Genomic DNA, 24,683 nt, shown 5'->3' with positions numbered 1-24,683 from the left:
ATCACCAGATTTCGGGCTCCGAGAGCTCCATTTTTCGCTCCCCTTCTATTGGGGCTAGTAGAGAACCTGTTTCAGAGGATGATTCTGACACGTCCCTAGATCAGGAATTTCATCACGATCAGGAGACTCTCGACTCTCTCATTGAGTCAGTGAATAAGGCTTTGAAACTTGAGGAGGAACCTTTATCTAAAACGAATCATGCCGTGTCCTTTAGGAGGACCAAGCGAGCTCACGGAGTGTTCGCCACTCATCCTGAATTTAAGGCAATCGTTGAATCTCACAGGATCCGTCCCTATAAACGATTCACAGGGCAGAAGCCCATGGAATCAAAATATCCCTTTGCCCAGGATCTAACAAAAGATTGGTCTCAATTTCCCCCTGTAGATCCTCCGGTATCACACCTGGCTACTAAATCTATTTTATCCTCTTCGGAGGGCGCCTCTATTAAAAACCCAACCGATCATCAGATCGACAATATGGCACGTTCAGCCTTTGAAGCCTTAGCAGCCACACTCTTCCCATCTTTTGCCGCTACGTGAGTGGCTAAGGCTATGACCCACTGGGCTGAGGTCTTGTCTGCAGCGGTGCTGGATACCAATATCCCCCCCGAGAGAGCAGATCTCGCTACTCAGATAGCCAGAGTTGGAGATTTTGTAGTTACCGCGTCCCAGAACGCTGCTATCTTTGCTTCACAAGCAGCAGCAAACGCCATCACCATCCGGAGGTCCTTATGGCTCAGGGACTGGCGTGCGGATTCGGCTTCCAAAAAGTCATGGACTTCTCTTCCATATCAGAGTGGTCACCTTTTTGGCGAAAAGCTCAACCAATTAATTTCCGACACCACTGGAGGCAAGAGTAAATTTTTTCCACAACAGAGACCCTTTCGGAACCAGCAGCAGGCTCGGTCCCAATTTTTTTTTCGCTTCAACTCAAATTAGTCCTCTACTTCCACATCTTCCGGACCTGGCCGGGCACAACGTAGGGATAGAGGTCCTTAGACCTCTTACAAACCTTCCCCTTTTTGGAGAGGCAGGCCTAGGCAGTCAGGGTCCAGGGGATCCAGACCTGGCATGTCTCCCACACAATGACTTCCTGCAGTATCCGGAGGACACCCTCAAAGTAGGCGGCCACCTGCTTTTCTTCAGCGACGCATGGCTCTCGGTCGTTCACGACGAATGGGTCCGCGACCTAGTGTCCTCCGGATACAAGATAGAATTTTTCTCTCTTCCACCAAATCACTTTTTACGGTCTTCTTCTCCCAGGCCAAGGGCATCAGAGTTCTTCCAGGCCATAAGCTCTCTGAAAGAAGACGCGGTTATTATCCTGGTTCCTCAAAGCGAAAGGTTTCAAGGTTTTTATCCAAATCTGTTCATTGTTTCAAAGAAGGACGGTACAGTACAACCCATACTGGACCTAAAACTGCTGAACAAGTTCGTCAGGGTGCAACGGTTCTGGATGGAATAACTTCTTTGTGTTATCGCCTCCATGGAGAAAGGCGAGTTCCTGGCGTCCATAGACATCCAGGACGCGTACCTCCACATTCCTATTTTACCTTCTCACCAAAGGTTTCTTAGCTTTGCAGTTTAGCAAGATCACTTTCAGTTTGCTGCTCTGCCCTTCGGCCTCGCCACCGCTCCCAGGGTATTCACCAAGTTCATGGCGGCCGCCGTGGCCATCCTTCATACTCGAGGTGTGGTGGTGTTACCGTATCTAGACGATATCCTCATCAAAGGCCTCTCTTTCCGCACCTGCAAGGAGGCCGTGACATCACAATAGATACTCTTTCTCGCCTGGGTTGGAAGATAAACTTCCTAAAATCTTACCCAGTACCAGCTTTCTAGGAATGATACTGGACTCGTCCCAGGGGTTGGTACTTCTTCCCCCGGAAAAGATCTCAGTCTTACAGCGGGAAGCTCAGAAGCTCTCCCAACCTCATACTCACTCTCTACGTTTCAGTATGAGAGTCCTCGGCAGGATGGTAGCAGCTATGGAGGCGGTCCATTTCGCTGAACTACACCTCCGCCCCTTACTACATACTCTCCTGGCTGTGTGGGACAGGAACCCGTCCTCTCTCGATCGTCATTTCCTCCTTCCCCAGCAAGTCAGACAGTCTCTCAGGTGGTGGACTTTGAAGTCCTCCCTGAATCAAGGAAAGTCTTTTCTCCTAGTACATTGGCTAGTTGTGACAACAGATGCCAGTCTTCTGGGCTGGGGAGCAGTGTTCCACCATCACGCTGCTCAGGGTCGCTGGTCTCTTCAGGAAGCACGCCTGCCCATCAACATCCTGGAAATACGGGCAATCAGGTTGGCTCTTCTCCAATTCCATCCCTTCCTGGCGGGTCATCCCATCAGTATTCAGTCCGACAATGCCACGGCACTGGCATACATCAACCGACAGGGGGGAAAACGCAGCAAGGCAGCCATGACTGAGGTAGGCCACATTCTCCGTTGGGCCGAGGAAAACCGCTCAATGATCTCAGCGGTTCACATTTAGGGAGTGGAAAATTGAGAGGCAGACTTCCTCAGCCGTCAAGGTCTCGTCTCCGGAGAGGTCTCTCCATCCGGAGATCTTCCACCAGATCTGCTGTCGCTGGGAAACCCCGGAGGTGGATCTGATGGCCTCACGGCTAAATTCCAAGGTTCCCAACTTCATAGCTTGGTCCAGTTCCAGCTTCCGTACATATTTCCCCCGCTTCCTTTACTGCCGAGAGTCATCAAGAAAATCAGAGAAGAGGGGATACCAGTAATCCTGATTGCGCCAGATTGGCCGCGCAGGGCCTGGTACGCCGAACTAGTTCAACTAGTCGCTAATGTCCCCTGGCGATTATTGAATCACGCAGACCTGTTGTCCCAGGGCCCCATTTACCACCAGAACTCCGAGGCTTTGTGTTTGACGGCATGGCCATTGAGTCCTGGGTGATAACACAGGCAGGCTTCTCTCAGAAAGTCATTTCTACCATCATCCGTGCTAGAAAGCCTACGTCTATGCGTATATATCATCGCATTTGGAAGAACTTCTCATGGTGCAAGGATCGAGGACGCTCACCTCTTGAATTTTTCATTCCTTCCATCCTCGAATTCCTTCATTCGGGTTTTGGACTTGGGTCTCGCTCTTAGTTCTCTCAAAGGGCAGATTTCAGCGTTGTCAGTCCTGTTCCAACGTAGAATTGCCAAGAGATACAGGTGAAGACGTTCATTCAGGAAGTCTCCCGTGTGATGCCGCCCTATAAGATGCCGTTGGAACCATGGGACCTTAATTTGGTCCTCGGAGTCTTGCAGGAGGCCCCTTTTGAACCTCTGCAGGATGTTCCCCTGTCTTTTCTGTCATGGAAAGTTGCCTTTCTGGTTGCGGTCATGTCCATCCGACAAGTCTCAAAGCTGGCGGCTTTGTCTTGGCAAGTTCCTTTCTGCATTTTTCATCAGGATAAGGTGGTTTTGAGAACATCCTCGTCTTTTCTACCGAAAGGTGTCGCATCTGTAACTTGTGGGTACACGGAGCAATTGCAGTGGATTGTTTCCCACCCAGGGACTGCTTTAGGACATCCCATGGTCCTGTGTCCCCCAATGAGGCGTAGGAGAAATAGGGATTTTTGTGTACTCACCGTAAAATCCTTTTCTCCAAGCCAATCATTGGGGGACACAGCACCCACCCTGTTAACCTATTGGCTTTAGTTTTTTTCTGTGTTGACTTGGTTTTTGACACAGTTCTTTCTTGTTAAATGTTAAACTCCTCCTGCTTTGTTACCGAACTGGTTCACTTAGAGCCAGCAGGAGGGTGTATACTGCAGGGGAGGAGTTATTCTTTATGTGTTAACTTAGTGTCCTCCTAGTGGCAGCATAACACCGTGGTCCTGTGTCCCCCAATGATTGGCTCGGAGAAAAGGATTTTACGGTGAGTACACAAAAATCCCTATTTCTGTAACTTACCTTTTCATCGACCACCAAAAAGAGCTGCATCTAGCGTTGAACTAGTTGTATTTTTATGAATTGTGACGATAGCCATTATTTCGCCTCCTGCCTGACAGTCGCACAGCTTGATTTGTACTAAACATCTTTGTCATTCATTTTCTCTTAATTTTCCCTCCTTTTAGTCATAACGGTGCACCAAGTGGGGGGATACGATGGCATAACATGTGGCTGTAGCGCCATAGTGCTGTGCCATTGTTATAAGCTACACAGCGTTGGTATAACTGGTGGGCAAAAGTGCTCTAACCCTGGCCTAATGCTCGGAAGACGGCATACTTTCCCCACCTACTCACTGAATGTCCCCAAAGTGCTGTATGAGTACAAGTGCTTATTCCCATGAGACATGGTGGGAGTTTAATAAGTCTTGTACAAGAGGAAGTCAGATCAATGAAGTAAAATGTACAGTGGCTCAGTGGTTAGCACTGTGGAGTTTGCATGTTCTCCCCGTGTTTGCGTGGGGTTCCTCCCACCCTCCAAAGACATCATCCTGATAGGGAATGTAGACTGTGAGCCCCAATGGGGACAGTGATGATGATGCCTGTAAGGTGTTTTGAAATGGCGCTATATAACTGAAGAGGAGTGAAATATTATTTATCAGTTGTTATTATTTATTTTATTAGTAAGAGTGGAAGGATATTTTGACTGTAAATTCTGTGTTTTATCAGATGAATGTTGGACCCCTGTGTAAGTGCAGCATTAAGGCCAGACGGACTGGAATCCGGCACAGCATTTATCCAGGAGAAGAGGTAATTGACTTCCACTTGGATTTGATTTGTGCAGCTGTACTAATTCCGTCCGAGGTTATTTCTGTAGTCTACCTCTTGTTTTTCAGTTCACATCAGAGTTTTTTTCTCCTGTTGAATTATCCTGTAATGATGTTCGTCCTACAGGAAGGTGCAGCAGGGTGCTATAGGATACGGGTCTGGTATCATTCTATTGGGTTATAGTCTACAAGAAAAAGGATCCGTTGAGGAATGCGTTGGAGAAACTGGATCCAGATGGCAGCTTGGCAAACACATTCTTTATAACCTGACAGAGGCACTCTTATAAAATTGTTTTCTGTACAAAATCCATTTGCAAATTAAATGGAACCCATTCTTCGATTCCTGCTGCATGGACTGGAGCCTGGCTGCACAAACTCTGCAGCATTTTAGTTCAGAGAAAACATAGTTTAAAAAGTTGGCGGGGGAGTACAGCAAATTAACTAGTCCAGTGCTGTCCCCAACCGGCTTCTTTCCTCGCTCTAGTTGATCGACAGATCTTTCCCTATGTGCACACACATGGGTGAGACCTGACACGGATGAGCGACCCCTTATGTAAAGCTCAGGATTAGTACCGAACATATAGGGTCCGGTGCTGAATTCAGAACACTGCCTTCTCCCTGGTTCTCTGCTTCCTTTGGCAGCACCCTAGCCCTTACTACGACTTATTTTACAGCACTGAAGTTCAAGTCCCCATTGACTACTGTGGGGTTCGGGTAGGGTTTTGGTACCCGAACCAAGTTCGGCTGAACATGATGGACCCGACCATCCAGGGGTCTGCTTATCCCTACTGTCAATCAGTTGGGGACCGCAACGGACTACTGAGGCATCTTCCTATGGTCCCCTGCTGGCTTTCAAATGTTTCTCCGAAACCACCGTTTTTCAGAGAAAGCCATACCTGGCTGTAATCGTATAGTTCTGATCCATGCTGCCCACAGTTTTGGAGCATGAAACTAATGACTGGTTCGGGTTTAAAAAAAAAAAAGCAAAACCAACCTTGGATAGTAGGACATCCCACCATGACATGTAGAGGACAGCTTCTCAGCAATCCGTGTTCTCTCTCCTCCTCATTCTAGGTCAGTCAGGTCCTTTGCACGGAAGCGAACAAGTGCCTTGCTTGCCTCGTAAGTAGGTGCTTGAAATATGCTGAAGAGACTAGAAACCGCTATTATCTCAATTCCTGGAACCCTTGCACTTTCAGTAACTCATTGACCCAGTACATCTTCTGTCTCCTCTCTTTTCATACATGAAAAGCTACTTTTAAGGGGAAAAAAACCCTCATCTTCCGTGTTAACACCTGTGTGCGTTCTCATCATATAGACAGGGCTTTTGCAGGAACTTGGTGGCTGTTTCCTGCACAGGCACAATGAATATTTCACTATTTAATAAGCAATAAATTTACATTGGAGGCATGAAACATCAATGGCAGCTTGAGCATGAAAATATGCTGAAAAATATGTAAATCCGTAACGCTAATGTGAATCGTTTGGAAACATTGTGGGGAAAAATAATTCTCCTAGCCAAACCCCAGATTTTTCAGTATCAGATTCAGCTTGGTACATGTCTGTGAGCAGTAAGACATTGGTAATAATGACCCCTCTAGCTGTAGGAGAGTGACATATTATAGCAGAGCTTTCCATGGCAACAAGCCTCGGCCGTCTATTTTACTGCGGTTTTAATCCAAACCCCCGGTTATAAAAAATGTGTCCCAAGTGCCTTAAGATCTTAGAAGGGAATTAAGAGGAGGTGCGCGGCTGATTATCATATTTTTGTATACAGGCTTAAGACTTTAAAGTACAGAAATGTTATTCAAAGTCTCGCTAAAGGCAGATTATGTTTTTTCCTTGGTATTCTTGAGAAATTACGACGTGTGCTGCTTTCCCTTGTTGTTTCTGGCAGTCAATGAAATCATGCCGTCCTATGACAAACAACGCAGGACGTCTCTTCCACTACAGGATTACAGTGTCTCCCCCGACAAACTTCTTAGTAAGTATTTCCAAAGTTGTTAGTTCGGAAACCATTCTGTTCTTAGTATGTTTCTACACTTGTGTCTGGGTACAGTCATACATACACATTTTCCGCTGCTGATTTTCCCGTGTGGATTTGTCACGGTTTTTGATCCGAGTCCACTCCTGTGCGTTGCCAAGGGTGAAATCTGCAGTACGATTTGCAACATACCGTAAATTGACTTTCTGTGGATTTAAAATCCACGCCACAGGTCCGTTTTCACTGCACATTTTTTTTTTTTCTGGCACGTGTGGATGCGGTTAGGTAAAATATTATCCACTTTGCTTATTTTCCGCCCCCAAAGTCGAATGGAAAATTCTCCTTTAATGTGAACATGACTAGAAAAGAGAGAAATTCTGAGTGCCCTGAACTCTTTATATCCACATCTCCAGTTATGGCTACGTCAGCGCAGTAGGAGGCCGTACAGTGGACCAAGGTAATATCCCTTAGGCTACGTTCACATTAGCGTTTCCCGACGCAGCGTCGGGAAACGCAGCGGCGACGCATGCGTCATGCGCCCCTATATTTAACATGGGGGACGCATGGACATGCGTTGTGCTGCGTTGTGCGACGCATGCGTTTTTTTTTTTTTTTGCCGCAAGCGTCGGGCAAAGAAAACGCAACAAGTTGCATTTTTTTTTCATCGAAATTTCGGCAAAAAACGATGCATGCGTCGCAAAACGCGGCGTTTTTGCATGCGTTTTTATGTGCGTTGCGTCGCAGACGCAGCGGCGCACAACGCAAATGTGAACGTAGCCTTACAGGCAATGCTTCTAGAGGGGAATCCTCTGTACATACAGTTGTGCTCAAAAGTTTACATACCCTGGGAGAATTTTGATTTCTTGGCCTTTTTTCATAGAATATGAATGATAACACCAAAATGTTTCCTCCACTCAGGTTAGTGGTTGGGTGACGCTATTTATTGTCAAACTACTGTTTTTTCTCTTTTTAAATCATTTTTGAAAAACAGCAGTGTTAATGTGTTGCATGAAAAGCCTCATTAGAATCCAGAAATTGCAATATGTAATGCTAGAGTGGCAGTTTGGGAACTGGATAGGTTCACTTTAAAGAGCCCCAGCCAGAAGTTACAATTATACAGTGGGTGCAGAAAGTATTCAGACCCCTTTAACTTTTTCGCTCTTTGTTTCATTGTAGCCATTTGGTAAATTCCAAAAAGTTCATTTTTTTCACATTAATGGACACTCTGCACCCCATCTTGACTGAAGAAAAACTGAAATGTAGTAATTTTTTCACATTTATTGAAAAAGAAAAACTGAAATATCACATGGTCATAATTATTCAGATCCTTTGCTCAGTATTGAGTAGAAGCAGCCTTTTGAGCTAGTACAGCCATGAGTCTTCTTGGGAATTTAAATCCTGCACAGAACTCTCTGTCATGTTTCACTGCCATGTGGCGTCCTCTGGGGTACTCGGACTATAGCCTGAGGATGCTACACAGCAGGTGGTGGGGGTAGTTAATTGTAAAAAAAAAACAAATAATAACCACATATTTTCAGCTGTTTTTGAGATATTTACACCTTTTTTTGTTTCTTAGTTTACAGCCTGTTGCCTAGGAGACTGACCACTGCTTGCAATTGAGCTTGTAAACACTGCTCTGAAACTGGTGGGGATTAGGAAAGAGCAATGTGCTCCAGCTATCCTGCCAGCTTCAAAGCAGTGGCTACAAACTCAATAGTAAAGAACTGTAAAGCTAGACAGCAGCAGTGGTCGGTAACCTTGGCAACGAGCACTAAAGAGGAGAAAAGTGCTCATATCTCAAGAATGGCTAAAAATTTTAGTAAAAAGTAAATTACAAAAGTAGCAAGCACTGTCCAACAATAAGCATCTCTGAAGATGTTATCACCCTTTGTTGACTATCAGACTACATATGACAGCTCTGCTCTCTACACGCTAACTTTGAATAGAAGGTAAAGATTTCTTATCACTCAGTCTCCATAGATCACCTAGGAAGCATGTAGCTATTACTATCGCTTACCGGACCTGCAACGTCTTTATATTTATTTCACAGGGGAGAAAAATGATGATAGGATCCCACTAAGAAAATGGTCTACTATAATGGGCATTTCTTATTTGTGCCCTATAGATATGCTAATGGGACGGCTCCCTATCTGTATTCTAAGTGGCATATAATGTAGGAACCCGGGAGCGGAAGAAATGACATTTCAGCTGACTTTCTAACGCTGTGGATCGCGCACTGGTCCTGTATTTGAATGCAGAGCGACGGCTGGGACAGTGTGCGCCGTGGTTAAGGGCTCCGATGCTTCCTCAGTAATGGATGTCTTTACCTCATATTCCTCAATATAAATGTAATCAAGCACTGAGAGTTATGACTTGACTCCCACACAGCGGCAACAGTTAGATGTCTGCAGGGTTTTTATTTAGTTGCTGATGCAGTAGAAAAGGCTTTTCCTCCTGACTCTGGCTTGTGATGCTCAGTCCTATTGTGAATTATGAGCTACACAGAGTATTTCTTGCATGCATCAATGGAGTTAAATTCCCCACGTTCAGTGCAAAATTTAACAGGTTCCTTGAGTGAGCATAAAAAGAGATTGATGAATTCCGCCCAGCCTTTTTTTTTTCCTGCTCCGTGTTGATTTGTGTGTTGTCTACAAATTGGCAACCGAAATGAACTTTCCCAATTATCTCCTGTTTTGTTTGCGCACTAATTTATTCGCCCGTCCCTACTAATGGTTTGTTGATATATAGAGTGCAGGTTAAAGCAAAATTGGAATTCGTGGACAACGTTTTATTTTGCCGTTCCTGCTCCTTAATTAACCTCTGTGCTGCCTGGAGGCAGATGTTGGCAGCACCCTGACGCTGCATTAGAAGATTCTGACGGTCACTTGCTCCTTTCTCTTGATCCTTGGCCCAAAGTCTGGGCATCCAGATCACCTGGAAGAACGCCTGATAATGTTTATTCTTAATGCATCCATAAAAGTAAGCGCTGGAAGCAACTGATTAACATGTTGTAGACTTCTTTACCTTTCCGCTTAGACAGACTCTTGCCAAAGAAACTTCACTATTCAGAGACCTTGAATAATGATCACCAAAGAGCACAGAACAGCTTTATCACAATCTGACGTTTTCTACCTCTTGTTTCAGACTGACCGGCCAACTGTTGTCGAGTACGATGACCATGAATACATCTTTGAAGGCTTTTCGATGTTCTCTCATTCTCCACTCACAAGCGTAAGTCACCGACCTGTTGATGAATTTAGTGTATATTGTATACATCTTTAAATCCAACGGTGGCATAATGGAGAAGTAATACAGTTTGCCTAAACAGTCAATTACTTTCAATGGGATTCTGTTACTCTTGTTAAAGATACAGGATTATTGGCAAAAGGAGACCATGAATAGGCTATGCTCCAGGTTGTGTAAGGATCAGAAGGATCATTTCTTCTTTTATTGGGTCTGTCTTAGATTCTGCTAGATTCAATAAAATAATTAATTAGAACTTCTGAACCGTCCATTTGTGATCCTTCCAGGAATGAAAGTGTGGCCTACTCAAGGTCTGCTTTTCCTAATTCTGTTGCTGCTAGCCTTTCATACTATCAAATAACCCACTACAGAAACCATGACTGTGACCAAATGTCTCCATAAAACATAAAAAGCTTTACTAGCACACAATAATAAAAACATACAGAAAAAAAATATAAAAGACATGACATGAAGGAGGAAAAGGCTGAGCTGACGAGGCAAATCAATAACCCCAGAATAAACGAAAGTTAAAGATGACTTCTGTTAAAAAGGTTGTCTGGAACAAATCGATAAGTCTCCAGCAGTCACGCTGTGTGACTAAAGACTTATGAATCTTCTCCTCGCACGCAGTGTGCGCTGCTGGGCTTCTCCAGTTTCTGAGCCGTCTACCTGAGGGTATGTATGTGTTATACATTCTACCGGTCAGGGAGTGGCCTTGCTTTCATACACTTGTGTGGAATGAGGCTGCGCCCTGACTAGTGACACAGGAGTCCAGTGGGCGTGGCCGACTAGAGGGCGGGGCCTCAGTTCATACAAGTGTGTGAAAGCAAGGCCACGCCCTGACCAGTAGAATGTATAACACATACATGCTTCCAATCCCTGCTCAGAAACCGGCGAATCCTTGCAGCACAGTGCGTGTGCTGGGGGGATTCATAAGTCTGCAGCCACACAGAGTGACTGCAGACTTATTGATTTGGACCCGACAACCCCACTAGTGAGTATACAGACAAAACGGTATGAGTTCTCAGCTGCTGCTTTCTAGGAGGCAAACCAGGTTTAAAAACAGGCAGCAAATGCTTTATGCACACATCAGTATTTTTTCAGTATTTCAAGGCTTCCCAAACTTTTTCCATCCAGATCTTAGTGAGTCCTTGGCTTTACCACTCAATGTTGAAGTCCATGTCAAAATTAAAAATAATGCTCCGTTTACCTTGTCAACATCTAGGGGGCACCTTACAGTGGTTAGCACTGCTGCTGTGAAGTGCTGGATTTAGATCCCACCAAGGACAGCTACCGTAATTGAATTTTGTTACCGTGTTAGCGTAGGTTTTCTCCATTAACTCCAAACATACTGATAGGTAATCTAGATCATGAGCCGCAATGAAAGCCATGATAACTACCGTATATACTCGAGTATAAGCCGAGATTTTCAACCCACTTTTTTGGGCTGAAAGTAACCCTCTTGGTTTATACTCGAGTCATACCCAGAGGTCGGCAGGGAAGGGGGAACGGAGCTGTGTAATAATACTCACCTGCTCCTGGCGCGGTCCCTGCATGTCTTTTCCCCGGCGCCGGCAGCTTCTTCCTGTAGAGAGCGGTCTCTTGGTACCGCTTATTACAGTAATAAATATGGACCCCACTCCCATAGGGGTGGAGCCGCATATTCATTACTGTAATGAGCGGTAACATGTGACCGCTCACTACAGGAAGAAGCTGCCGGCACTGGGGAACAGACGTGCAGCGACGGCGCCAGGAGCAGGTGAGTATGATGGGGGGCAGTGCGCGATATTCACCTGTTCCTTGTTCCACCGTCGGTGTCACTGCGTCTTTCGCGTCCTCTGCAGTAACGCTCAGGTCAGAGGGCGCGGTGATGTGATTAGTGCGCGCCGCCCTCCGCCTGAACGTCGGTGCAGACTTAGGACGGGAAGACAACGGCGGTCAGCGGTGGAACGCGGAGCAGGTGAATATAGCAAGTGCCAGGGGACTGTGGTGAGTATGTGATTTTTTTTTTTTTTTTTTTTTTTAATTGCAGCAACAGCATATGGGGTAAATATCTGTATGGAGCATCTTATGGGGCAATGTACAGCATTATTTGGGGCAAATATCTGTATGGAGCATCTTATGGGGCCATGTGCAGCATTATATGGGGCAATTATCTGTATGGAGCATCTTATGGGGCCATGTGCAGCATTATATGGGGCAAATATCTCTATAGAGCATCTTATGGGGCCATAATCCACATTTGTGGCGCATTATACGGGGCGAATGTGTCTATGGAGCATCTGATGGGGTCATAATCAGCATTGTACGGGGCAAATGTCTGTATGGAGCATCTTATGGGGTCATAATCAACATTTGTGCAGCATTATATGGGGCATATTTTATTATGGAGCATCTTATGGGGCCCATCATAAACTGTATGGAGCGGTCACCGGGCTACCGCGACAGAGAGGTTCCAGAGAACCGCAGCGCTCTGGGCCTCATTCACACACGATGAACAGAAGCTCTTCTCCTGAATTCTGACCTGGCTGTCTTGTGCCAGCAGGGCAGGAGTTAAACCTTGTTACTTAAGTTACTGAGAGCTTGGTCTCTCAGCTGATTTGGTTTTTGTAATCTCTCCTATATAGACTCAGCTTTGACTGCAACTGTTGTCAGTGATCAGTTTTGCTGCCTAGCTTGAAGTGGGAAGGAGCGTGGTATTAGGAGCTTAGAGGTTTATTTACAGAGATTGGTGTCTAAGGTTTAGGTTGCATGTTAAACCTGTTTTCCTTCCTAGTTTTTTCCTTCTCTTCCCTTCTCTGTGTTTCCTCTGTGGTTGTGTGAGCATTTAATGAGTTTGAAATTTTAGTTACCTTATCTGCATACCCTGTTTAATTGTCATATTTATACACTGGTGCAGTCCACCTCCCTTTGGGGGGAGAGGGGACCACTGATGGGGCCTGCACAGGAGACAGGGATACACTGGCGGCTCAGGCCTCCTAACCATTATAGGTACCCCTGAGATAAGGGAAAGTCAGGGCCGGGCCCCATTATAGTGGCAGGGACAGGTGCGGGTCCCAGTACGCCGTCCTGCCCCTTTATCGCCGTTAACGGCGTGACAGTATCACTGACCATAAAAAATTTTCTTGTTCCAATATGGACCCCATTGCTGCTTTAGCTGGACAATTGCAGCAACTCAGTCTAGTGGTGGCTGACCTCCGCTCGGCGGTTGTACATGGCACACCAGTGGCCACTGCAGGGGTTGCTACACCTCCACAAGCTTCGCTGAAGCCTAAAATTGCATTACCTGACATGACAGGTTCTCTGGGGGCGTGACAAATTTGTTACATTCAGGGAGGCCTGTAAATTATACTTTAGGTTGTGTCCTCACACTTCAGGTTCAGAGGAGCAGAGGGTTGGAATTGTAGTATCGCTCCTACAGGGTGATCCCCAGGCTTGGGCTTTTTCACTTCCCACTGACTCTTTGCCGTTACGGACTGTGGAGGAGTTTTTTCGAGCCTTAGGTCAAGTGTATGATGATCCCGACCGCGTCTCCCTCGCTGAGTCCACAATACGCCACCTTATACAGGGAGACCGGCCAGTAGAGGAGTATTGCTCCGAGTTTCAGAGATGGGCTACTGACACAAAGTGGAATGACCCTGCACTCCACAGTCAATTTTATCAGGGACTATCTGATAAGATAAAAGATGCCTTCGTCCTACAGGAGACACCAACCACACTGGAGGCAGCTATCTCTCTTGCGATCCGTGTGGACCGCCGCCTGCGCTAGAGACTTAATGAATCGCCGCTATTCAAGGGTAACTCAGATTTGGACTCACCAGAACCTGAGTCTCTAGGAGAACCTATGCAGTTGGAGGGCACTTCTCGTTCTAAGGGGGCTACAGTAGTACGGCGTAAGGGAGGTGCATGTTTTTTTGTGGCAGAAGGGGTCATTTTGTGAATGTGTGTCCTTCTGAAAGACAGCCGCCGGAAAACTATTGAGCCCGGGTTGCGGGGAGGTTGGCAACTCGGGTGTACTAGTTTCCTCCATAGGTAAACCACAATTTTTCTTACCAGCCGAGATTCGTCTTGCTGAAAGTAGGCTCAATATCTCTGCCTTCCTGGACTTTGGGGCAGGGTTTAATTTAATTGATGCTGGGTTTGTTCAGGCACAGGGGTTTAAAACTCAAGAGTTGTCTAGACCCATACCTATAATCGCTATTGACCCTGCACCTTTGAGCCAGGGGACTTTCACTCAGATCGTCCGTGGGGTTAGCCTACAAATAGGGGCGTTGCACTCCGAGTCAATAAATTATGTGTTGGGGGGTTTGCCGTCGCCTGTAGTTCTCAGTTTACCATGGCTCACGTTACACAACCCGGTGTTAGACTGGCAGACTCGGGAGGTTACTAGATTGAGTTTTGTCAGGAACATTGCCTGGGCACTCGGCTGGCCGGGTGGAGTTCTCAGGTTCTGCCAGAGTTCATCTCAGATTTTGAGGATGTATTCTCTGAGGAGGGGAGTCAAGAGCTACCTCCACACTGTCCTTATGATTGCGCCATACGTCTCATTCCTGGTGCTAAACTGTCTTAAGAGTAGGCTATACAACATCTCTGCCCCAGAGAGACAGGCCATGAAGGACTATATCCCAGAGAGTCTGGCCAAGGGTCATATCAGACCCTCGTCATCACCCATTGCTGCTGGGTTCTTCTTTGTAAAGAAAAAGGACGGGGGTTTACGCCCATGCTTACACTTCCGTGAATTAAACCAAATTATTGTCCGGGATTCTTTCCCGCTCCCTCTTATACCGGACCTCTTTATTCAAATTGTGGGGGCTAAGTGGTTCTCCAAATAAGATCTCAGGGGGGCATATAATCTCATTCGGATGAAGGAGAGGGATGAATGGAAGACGGCGTTTGATACTCCAGAGGGACATTACGAGAACAAGGTTATGCCTTTTGGGTTATGTAATGCTCCTGCTGTGTTTCAACACTTTGTCAGCGATCTACTTAGTCACCTGATAGGTAGGTTTGTGGTGGTATATCTCGATGACATCATAATTTATTCCCCTGACCTCGAGTCCCATCAGGTTCATGTACGGCAGGTCCTTCAGGTACTCGGGGACAATAAACTATTTGCCAAACTTGAGAAATGCATGTTCGCGGTCAAAGAGATTACGTTTTTGGGTTATTTCTTATCCTCCACAGGATTTCGTATGGATCCGGCTAAGGTCAAGGCGGTCTTGGAGTGGGAGCGTCTTGAGGACCTTAAGGCCTTACAGAGGTTTTTAGGTTTTGCAAACTACTATCGCAAATTTATTAAAGACTTTTCAGTAGTAGCCAAACCTTTAACAGACATGACCAAGAGAGGCACGGACTTCTCTGTCTGGTCCAGTACGGCCTGCCAGGCTTTCGAGACTTTGAAGGAGTGTTTTTCCACTGCACCCATACTAATACAGCCTGACATCACGCAGTCATTTGTGGTAGAGGTGGATGCCTCTGAGGTGGGGGTGGTAGCTGCATTGTCACAGGGGATTTCTCCGACTAAGGGTACCGTCTCAAAGTGGCACTTTGGTCGCTACGACGGCACGATCCGTGACGTTCCAGCGATATACTTACAATCTCGCTGTGTCTGACATGCTACTGCGATCAGGGACCCCGCTGAGAATCGTACGTCGTAGCAGATCGTTTGAAACTTTCTTTCGTCGTCAAGTGTCCCGCTGTTGCGGCATGATCGCATCGTGTAACAAAGGTGTGCACGATATTCTCCACCTCCTCTGCAGATTCTACATCGCAAATACGTCATGAAGTTATCGCTCCAGCGCCGTGCATTGCGAAGTGTGACCGCAGTCTACGACGCTGGAGCGATAATGGAGCGACGCTGGAGCGTCACGGATCGTGCCGTCGTAGCGACCAAAGTGCCACTGTGAGACGGTACCTTAAGTGGCGTCCATGTGCTTTTTACTCGAAAAAATTATCTCCTACTGAGAGGAATTATGATATTGGTAACAGGGAGCTGTTGGCAATTAAATGGGCATTTGAAGAATGGCGCCATTTTTTGGAGGGAGCACTTCACCCAGTTATGGTGATCACAGATCATAAAAATCTGTTGTATTTAGAATCTGCGAAGCGTCTCACACATAGGCAAGCTAGGTGGTCTCTGTTTTTCGCCAGGTTCAATTTCTACATTACGTATAAGCCAGGAAGCAAGAATGTCAAGGCTGATGTGTTATCCCGTTGTTTTCCAGGGGGTGGGGATAATTGTGAGCCAGGTCCTATACTTCAGAAGGGTGTAATTGTCGCCGCAATTAATTCGGATCTTGAGAGAGAGAGGTGCTAGAGGTGCAGGGGGATGCCCCAGCAGCCTGTCCTTTAGGTAAACTTTATGTTCCTGCTAATCTTCGTCTTAGGGTCATTAATGAACATCATGATTCGGTTCTGGCCGGACACCCTGGACGTAAAGTTACCACGGACCTTCTCACTCAGCGTTTTTGGTGGTCTGAGGTAAATCATGATGTACAGGAATATGTCGCTGCCTGCTGTGTGTGTGCGCGTTCCAAGACCCCTCGTACTTGCCCGTCTGGGTCACTCCAACCTCTGGAGATTCCCAATAGACCTTGGACCCATTTATCAATAGACTTCATCACCGACTTACCGGTTTCTGAGGGCAATACAGTTATTTTAGTCGTAGTTGACAGATTTAGCAAGATGTCACATTTTATTGCCCTTCCCGCGTTACCTAATGCCAAGACTCTGGCACAGATCTTTATCAAAGAGGTTGTGAGATTACATGGTGTTCCTTCAGATATTGTGTCAGACCGTGCGGTGCAGTTTATTTCTAAGTGTTAGAGGGCTTTTTGCAGCCGGCTGGGGATTCATTTGTCGTTTTCTTCAGCTTTTCATCCTCAATCCAATGGTCAAACAGAACGTGTAAATCAAAATCTTGAAACTTATCTCAGGTGTTTTTCATTTCAGAAAATCAGGTGGACTGGTTTAAGTACTTACCGCTGGCAGAGTTTGCAATAAACAACCGTACTCATGAGTCCACTGGTAAGTCCCCGTTTTTCGGGGCATATGGTTTTCATCCTCAATTCAGTTCATTTAATAGGAAGGATTCCTCAGTGGTGCCTGAAGAGGAGAGGTTTTCTTCGTCCATCACGTCCGTATGGCAAGGGGTTCTTGATAAATTAAAGAGGATGAGTTCCAGATATAAGAATGCGGCTGATCGGAGACGTATGAAAGGTCCGGACCTATGTGTGGGTGATTGGGTTTGGTTGTCTTCAAAGAATATTAAACTGAGAGTTCCCCTGTGGAAATTGGGCCCTAGGTTTATTGGCCCTTATAGGATTGTGGCCGTCGTCAATCCTGTTGCATTTCGGCTGGCTTTACCTCAGTCGTTTAGGATCCATAATGTTTTTTATCGCTCCTTATTCAAGAGGTTTGTGGCGTCACCTAATCCATCACCTTTACCTCCCTCTCCGGTCCTTGTTGATGGAAATCTCAAGTTCCAGATAGCCAGGGTCATAGATTCTCTATTTGTTCGCCGGTCCCTACAGTATCTAATACATTGGAAAGGCTACGGTCCTGAGGAGAGGATGTGGATACCTGCCGCCGATGTCCATGATGTTAGGTTAGTCCGGGCATTTTATACAGCTCATCCTGAGAAACCTGGTCCTGAGGTTCCGGAGGTCCCTCGTAGAAGGGGGGGTACTGTCACATGGCTACCGCAACAGAGCGGTTCCAGAGAACCGCAGCGCTCTGGGCCTCGTTCACACATTGTACGGGGCAAATGTCTGTATGGAGCATCTTATGGGGTCATAATCAACATTTGTGCAGCATTATATGGGGCATATTTTATTATGGAGCATCTTATGGGGCCCATCATAAACTGTATGGAGCGGTCACCGGGCTACCGCGACAGAGAGGTGCCAGAGAACCGCAGCGCTCTGGGCTTCATTCTCACACGATGAACAGAAGCTCTTCTCCAGAATTCTGACCTGGCTGTCTTGTGCCAGCAGGGCAGGAGTTAAACCTTGTTACTGAAAGCTTGGTCTCTCAGCTGATTTGGTTTTTGTAATCTCCGCTCCTATATAGACTCAGCTTTGACTACAACTGTTGTCAGTGATCTGTTCTGCTGCCTGGCTTGAAGTGGGAAGGAGCGTGGTATTAGGAGCTTGGAGGTTTATTTACAGAGATTGGTGTCTGCTTTTTTGGTTGCATGTTAAACCTGTTTTCCTTCCTAGTTTTTTCCTTCTCTTCCCTTCTCTATGTTTCCTCTGTGGCTGTGTGAGCATTTGGTGAGTTTGAGATTTTAGTTACCTTATCTGCATACCCTGTTTAATTGTCATATTTATACACTGGTGCAGTCCACCTCCCTTGGGGGGGAGAGGGGGCCACTGATAGGGCCTGCACAGGAGACAGGGATACGCTGGCGGCTCAGGCCTCCTAACCATTATAGGTACCCCTGAGATAAGGGAAAGTCAGGGCCGGGCCCCATTATAGTGGCAGGGACAGGTGCGGGTCCCAGTACGCCGTCCTGCCCCTTTATCGCCGTTAACGGCGTGACAGGAGCATTATATAGGGCGTATTTTGTATGGAGCATCTTGTCAGGCTCCTGATTTCAATATGGATATTCAAAAACCTGCTGATGTCTCAATTAATTTTACTTTTATTGGTATCTATTTTATTTTTGAAATTTACCAGTAGCTGCTGCATTTTCCACCCTAGGCCTATACTCGAGTCACTAAGTTTTCCCAGTTTTTTGTGGCAAAATTAGGTGGGTCGGCTTATACTTGAGTATATACGATATGTCTGTAAAGTGGTATGGAATGTTATGGTGCTAATTAAGCTAGAAAAATAAAATAATGGAATCGGTGATGTTGAATATCCATCATTGCCTTTCCACCACTGATAACAGCCGATGCTTTACCATCTGAGTCATTTGTGAGATATCTATCAGATATGTCATAGATGTCCAATAATGGGACCTGCATCTATCTTGAGATTGGGACCCTGCTGTGCTTTCCTGAGAATGGAGAGGTAGCCACGCATGAATTGTTAAGCTCGCTCACAATTTTCTGATTACACTATCCCATAAATATCTCATTTTTTTGAAGGTCAGAAAAGAAATGTCTAATTAATTTAATATAGACTAGGCTTTAGGTCAAGATCCAGTATTCCGCATGCATCTCCACCATGTAAATTACTACATATTTATGTCTAATAAGATTACATGTAGCTAATACGTCGAATTCCTCCCTGTGCATGTTTGACAGCATTGAATTATACACTCACAGGTAACCTAAGTAGTTATTGAGGTGTATGGTCACATATTCTAGAGGAGCCGAATACCAAAGTATTTTGAAATAGTCTTATCTAAACTATTTTATTTTTTATAAAGGAATGTATGGGGAGTAGACGATTTGCTTGCACATGTTCACATCACCAATAACCTGTGTTATGTTAGCAATTATCATTTGAAGACAACACCAAGGATGAATTTACACCGAGTTGATACTCGGTGGATTTTACCTGCAGATTTGCCAAGGTAAAATCTGCAGTGGATCACAATACCAAGCACGTGGATGGGATTTTACACATGTCACCCTCATGATGCAGACACTTTCTCCTTGAATTATGAGTGTTACCAGTTTTAAAGGGTTTTACCAATTAAGAAAATACACTTTTATCCTATAGATCTTAAAATAAAAATAAGTTCCACAATTGAGTGTATTAAAAAAATGCCCCTGTGCTGAAATATTCTTATATATGTGCCCCTGCTGTGTAATGGCTGTGTCTGACCGTACAGGAACATGGTCTGAATATACCACAGCTCCTGGACAGGGTGGAAACAAAAAAGTATTCAGACATTACAATATGGGATCACAGCTGATTATTTCTGTGAGGTAAAACATTTCACTGCTTGTTTTTAAACAATGTTTTACCTCAGAGAAAGCGGCATCTGCAATCCTGTTCTTTAGGCCGGCTTCACACTTGCGAGTTTTACGGACGTAAGAGCGCAGAAACTACGTCCGTAAAAATCGCAAAACATACGGCACAATTATTCTCTATGCCCCTGCTCCTATCTGCCGTATTAAACTGATCAGTATTATACGGCTTTCTACGGCCGTAGAAAATCGCAGCATGCTGCGTTTGTCACCTTATTGCGCAAATAAAACGTCAATGAAAGTCTATGGAAGCCCCAAAAATACGGATCACACACGGACCAGCAGTGTGACTTGCGAGGAATACGCAGCGCTGTTAGGGAGAAAAGCCGGTAATTCATTGCAGTGTACAGTAAAATCACACTGACAGCTTCCAGTAGAATAGGTAGAATAAATGTGGACACATAGAATAGTAACATAGTAACATAGTTAGTAAGGCCGAAAAAAGACATTTGTCCATCCAGTTCAGCCTATATTCCATCATAATAAATCCCCAGATCTACGTCCTTCTACAGAACCTAATAATTGTATGATACAATATTGTTCTGCTCCAGGAAGACATCCAGGCCTCTCTTGAACCCCTCGACTGAGTTCGCCATCACCACCTCCTCAGGCAAGCAATTCCAGATTCTCACTGCTCTAACAGTAAAGAATCCTCTTCTATGTTGGTGGAAAAACCTTCTCTCCTCCAGACGCAAAGAATGCCCCCTTGTGCCCGTCACCTTCCTTGGTATAAACAGATCCTCAGCGAGATATTTGTATTGTCCCCTTATATACTTATACATGGTTATTAGATCGCCCCTCAGTCGTCTTTTTTCTAGACTAAATAATCCTAATTTCGCTAATCTATCTGGGTATTGTAGTTCTCCCATCCCCTTTATTAATTTTGTTGCCCTCCTTTGTACTTTGTATAGGTATATATATATATATATATTTATATTGATATTTCTTCCAGCGCTAGACAGCTTTAAAGCCGGTAATTCAATTACCGGCTTTTGCTTTCTCCTTCCTAAAACCCGACATGATATGAGACCTGGTTTACATACAGTAAACCATGTCTTCTCCCCATTTTTTTTGCATATTCCACACTACTAATGTTAGTAGTGTGTATATGCAAAATTTGGCCATTCTAGCTAGTAAAATAAGGGGTTAAATGGCGGAAAAAATTGGCGTGGGCTCCCGCACAATTTTCTCCGCCAGAGTAGTAAAGCCAGTGACTGAGGGCAGATATTAATAGCCTGGAGAGGGTCCACGGTTATTGGCCCCCCCCTGGCTAAAAACATCTGCCCCCAGCCACCCCAGAAAAGGCACATCTGGATGATGCGCTTATTCTGGCACTTGGCCACTCTCTTCCCATTCCCGTGTAGCGGTGGGATATGGGGTAATGAAGGGTTAATGCCACCTTGCTATTGTAAGGTGACATTAAGCCAGATTAATAATGGAGAGGCGTCAATTATGACACCTATCCATTATTAATCCAATACTAGTAAAGGGTTAAAAAATACACAAACACATTATTAAAAATGATTTTAATGAAATAAAAACAAAGGTTGTTTTAATATTTTATTGAACGCCCAATCCAATCACTGAAGACCCTCGTTCTGTAACAAAAAAAAAACATAATAAACCAACAATATCCTTACCTTCCGCAGATCTGTAAAGTCCAACGATGTAAATCCATCTGAAGGGGTTAAAATATTTTGCAGCCACGAGCTTTGCTAATGCAAGGTTGCTCATGTCTGCAAAACCCCGGAGAATGTAGGTAAAGTAGGTCAATGACATATATTTACCTGCATTTGCGGTGAGGCGCCCTCTGCTGGCTGTTCCTAGATCGTGGGAACTTTCCTAGAAAGCTCCCTGGCTCGAGTTCATATGAGGACAACCAGCAGAGGGCGCCTCTTATGAACTCGAGCCAGTGAAAAACAGACAACACAAGGATACAGCATAGATGGCACCTGAGTACTATGGGTTTTTTTTTTTTGTTTGTTTTTTTTTGCTCAGACCCATTCATTTGAATGGGCAAGTTAGGTCTGCAAATCGAAAGCAATACATGTCTCAGCAGCACTATTTTGGTCATCAAAAATATTGGTGCCCTCATCAACCTTTTTGAAGCCACTGTGGTTTCTTGGGGTTCTCTACTGTCTGTGCACAAGGCTCCGTTATGATTATTAGCCACTTATGTGAATAGAACTAAAACTGTTGAGTTGTATCTACTATATGTATTTGAGTTGAGCACTAAGATATGCAGGACCCCGGTCTGGCTGAGACATTGGAATTCTGCGGACTCCAGAACAGAGCTCTTTTAACCACCTTTTACCTGCCAGAATTCCCACTGTCCTTTCTGATGAATAGGCCCAGCATAACGTAAAGAATGCATCACATTGCAATGATGGTGTCGTTCCGGACCTCCTAATCAGAAAAGGCATCGGGAATGCTGACAGGAGGCAATTCAGAGAGTCCTGTAAATCTTTTTTTTCTCAACTGTAGTTGTTAAAAATAGTAAGAAGACCTACATCAACTGTTATGGCCACCGCTGTAGAGTGCATTTTCATCAAGCTTTTCGTGACCCCTAAATGTCCTTTTTGTGATATTACGTGGTTTATCAGCCTGCGCTATAGATAAATAAATCTGGTGTAGGAACCCCTCTATTCATGATCACCAGCCTTGCTAAAGCTGACAGCTGAGGATTGCAGCCTTCAGCTGTCAGTTTTGCCTGACTGTTTATTAAAAATACAGATGAACCCCCACCATTTTTTAAATTTATTTATAATGCAGGCCCCGGCTGAAGAATACTCTCATCATCCACCTCCTACTCGAGCTGTCATTAGCGGCAGCAGGCATAGGCTGATGGGAGTAGTAGTCCCATCAGCTGACGCCAGTAACAGGAGTTAAAAAGTTTACACCGCTGTTATCTGGCAGCATGGGAGCCGCAGCTCTCTGACCGGTGGTATTAATCTTACCGCTTATCAGGGCAGCTGGTGTTTCTCGCACTGTCATGCAGATTACAGCGCGAGAAACACCTGGTGTTAGAAGAGGAATACGGACTTCCTGTCCGTCTTCGCGGTCCGTGCCCCAACAGTTGGTGTTCGGAATGGACACCAAACTGTACTGTTTAGATTGGCTCATCTCTTCAGGTGAGTGATATGGCCCGTTATCTATTGGGCGAGTTTGGATAAGTCCCGGGACAAATTGAGACTGTTGGCAAATAAGTGTAGGTAGACAATGCTGGTCAGATCTCTTGAAGGTCTACCACAGTGATCATAAGGACTATGGTGGGGAAGGCAGCATTCTCTCCATATTTGTGGGGCACGTGAATAACCGCAGCAATGTTAAGAAGCTAGAAGTGTGGTATTGAGAATTTTTAATGTCAAGAAGCTCTCTCTGTATTAAGCTCATAATCACATTAAGATTTTCTCCTAGGCTAATGAATCCTCACATAAGTAGACTCCGTTTCCTCACACAGATTTCCCTGCCATTCTCTTTCCACACTTTGCATTAAAAGGCTCAGGAGAGAAAATAAAATGCAATTATTAGGTGTGAACTTCTTCTGTAATCAGATTAGCACAGTTTATTACTTTTGGTCCCGTGTGTTCTGACACAGCAGCTAGTACAAAAGTGAATATTCTTCGGCACGTATGCTGCAGAAGACTGGCGTACTGGTCCTTCTCGCCTTAGTTATTTCCACAGCAAAGAATTTACTAGGAAAACTCTGGTGGGTTTTATTAGTAATGCACAAAAATAACATTTTCTCAGTTTTGTCTTGGTGACGCCTATGTTTTTCACACCTGAAGTGGTTAATAGATTCTTAAAACCTCTTTTAAGCATGAACAAGAAGTTTAGTACTCCAGTCTTTACGAAGAGCGCACTGGAGTAAGATGTGCCAAATTCACTAAGGTGGGCAACTTTTACTGATCTTGGTGCTTATTTCAGCAGCCGTTCGCTATGACAAGAGGTTGGAGTTCAGTTATGTCAGAATTTTTGCCAGTTTTGCTCAGATTCTGTATAGAGATCATCTCATTTTCTGGAGGATCTGGTAGAACATGGAGCCATCATGAACCTTGAGTTTAATGGGAGGCTGTCAGCAGGATTTTGTTACCTAGTCTGAGAACAGCATAATGTAAGAAAAGAGACCCTGATTTCAGTGATGTGTCACTTAATGGACTGTTTGCTGTGTTTTTTTTTTTTATCTAAAATCACTTTTATCAGCAGGATATTATCATTACAGGACGAATAAACATGCTACCTTGTAGTTCTCCATATTCATGAGCTCTTTATTATCACACGACCTCGACTGATTGGCAACTTTTTGCCTATGCACAGTGAACACAGAAAGCTGCCAATCGGTGGTATAGGTGGGGTTATACAGAGCTCAGCATTCAGAGATCTAACCTGGGGTAGCAAAAACCTGTTGGTACTTACCTTTTAATGGTTGTTTTTCTTGAGATACTGGAACCATTGCTGTGTCCTTCATAGATTGCAAACGATTGCAGGAAGACCCCTTAGCTGAATGCGCAATAGTCGCCTTATTGTCAGGGAAACTCGCGCTTGTCCCCGTAACCTAAAAAAAAAAGGTATAGTATAACATGGACATCAGCTTCAGTGTTGCTATACACAAAGGAGAACCCTGACTTTATCAAGACATGGTGGATATAAGTACTGCAAAACTTGAATCTGTTATTAACGTGACCCTCCAATAAAAAACAAACTATAATTGACTTTTTACCAAGGAAAAGTGAAAACTACTCACCCGAGTTAGTTTCCACCAGTCCATGTGGGTCTTTGGGTTGGTGGTTCTTCGGGGGCAGAT

General features: G+C 45.0%; 1 protein-coding gene across 1 annotated transcript in view; it reads left to right on the top strand.

Moving 5' to 3' along the window:
- The window catches only part of DROSHA (drosha ribonuclease III), a 300,535-nt gene that overhangs the window by 37,192 nt on the left and 238,660 nt on the right, over window positions 1–24,683 (top strand). The window contains exons 7-9 of the mRNA XM_069730615.1: window positions 4,632–4,712; window positions 6,627–6,713; window positions 9,858–9,944. Of these exons, the coding sequence (XP_069586716.1) occupies window positions 4,632–4,712; window positions 6,627–6,713; window positions 9,858–9,944 (255 nt within the window). The remainder of the gene's footprint in view (window positions 1–4,631; window positions 4,713–6,626; window positions 6,714–9,857; window positions 9,945–24,683) is intronic.

Source organism: Ranitomeya imitator, chromosome 6 (genome assembly GCF_032444005.1).
Source record: "Ranitomeya imitator isolate aRanImi1 chromosome 6, aRanImi1.pri, whole genome shotgun sequence".
NCBI lineage: Eukaryota > Metazoa > Chordata > Amphibia > Anura > Dendrobatidae > Ranitomeya > Ranitomeya imitator.
This window is presented reverse-complemented; position numbering and strand designations above follow the sequence as displayed.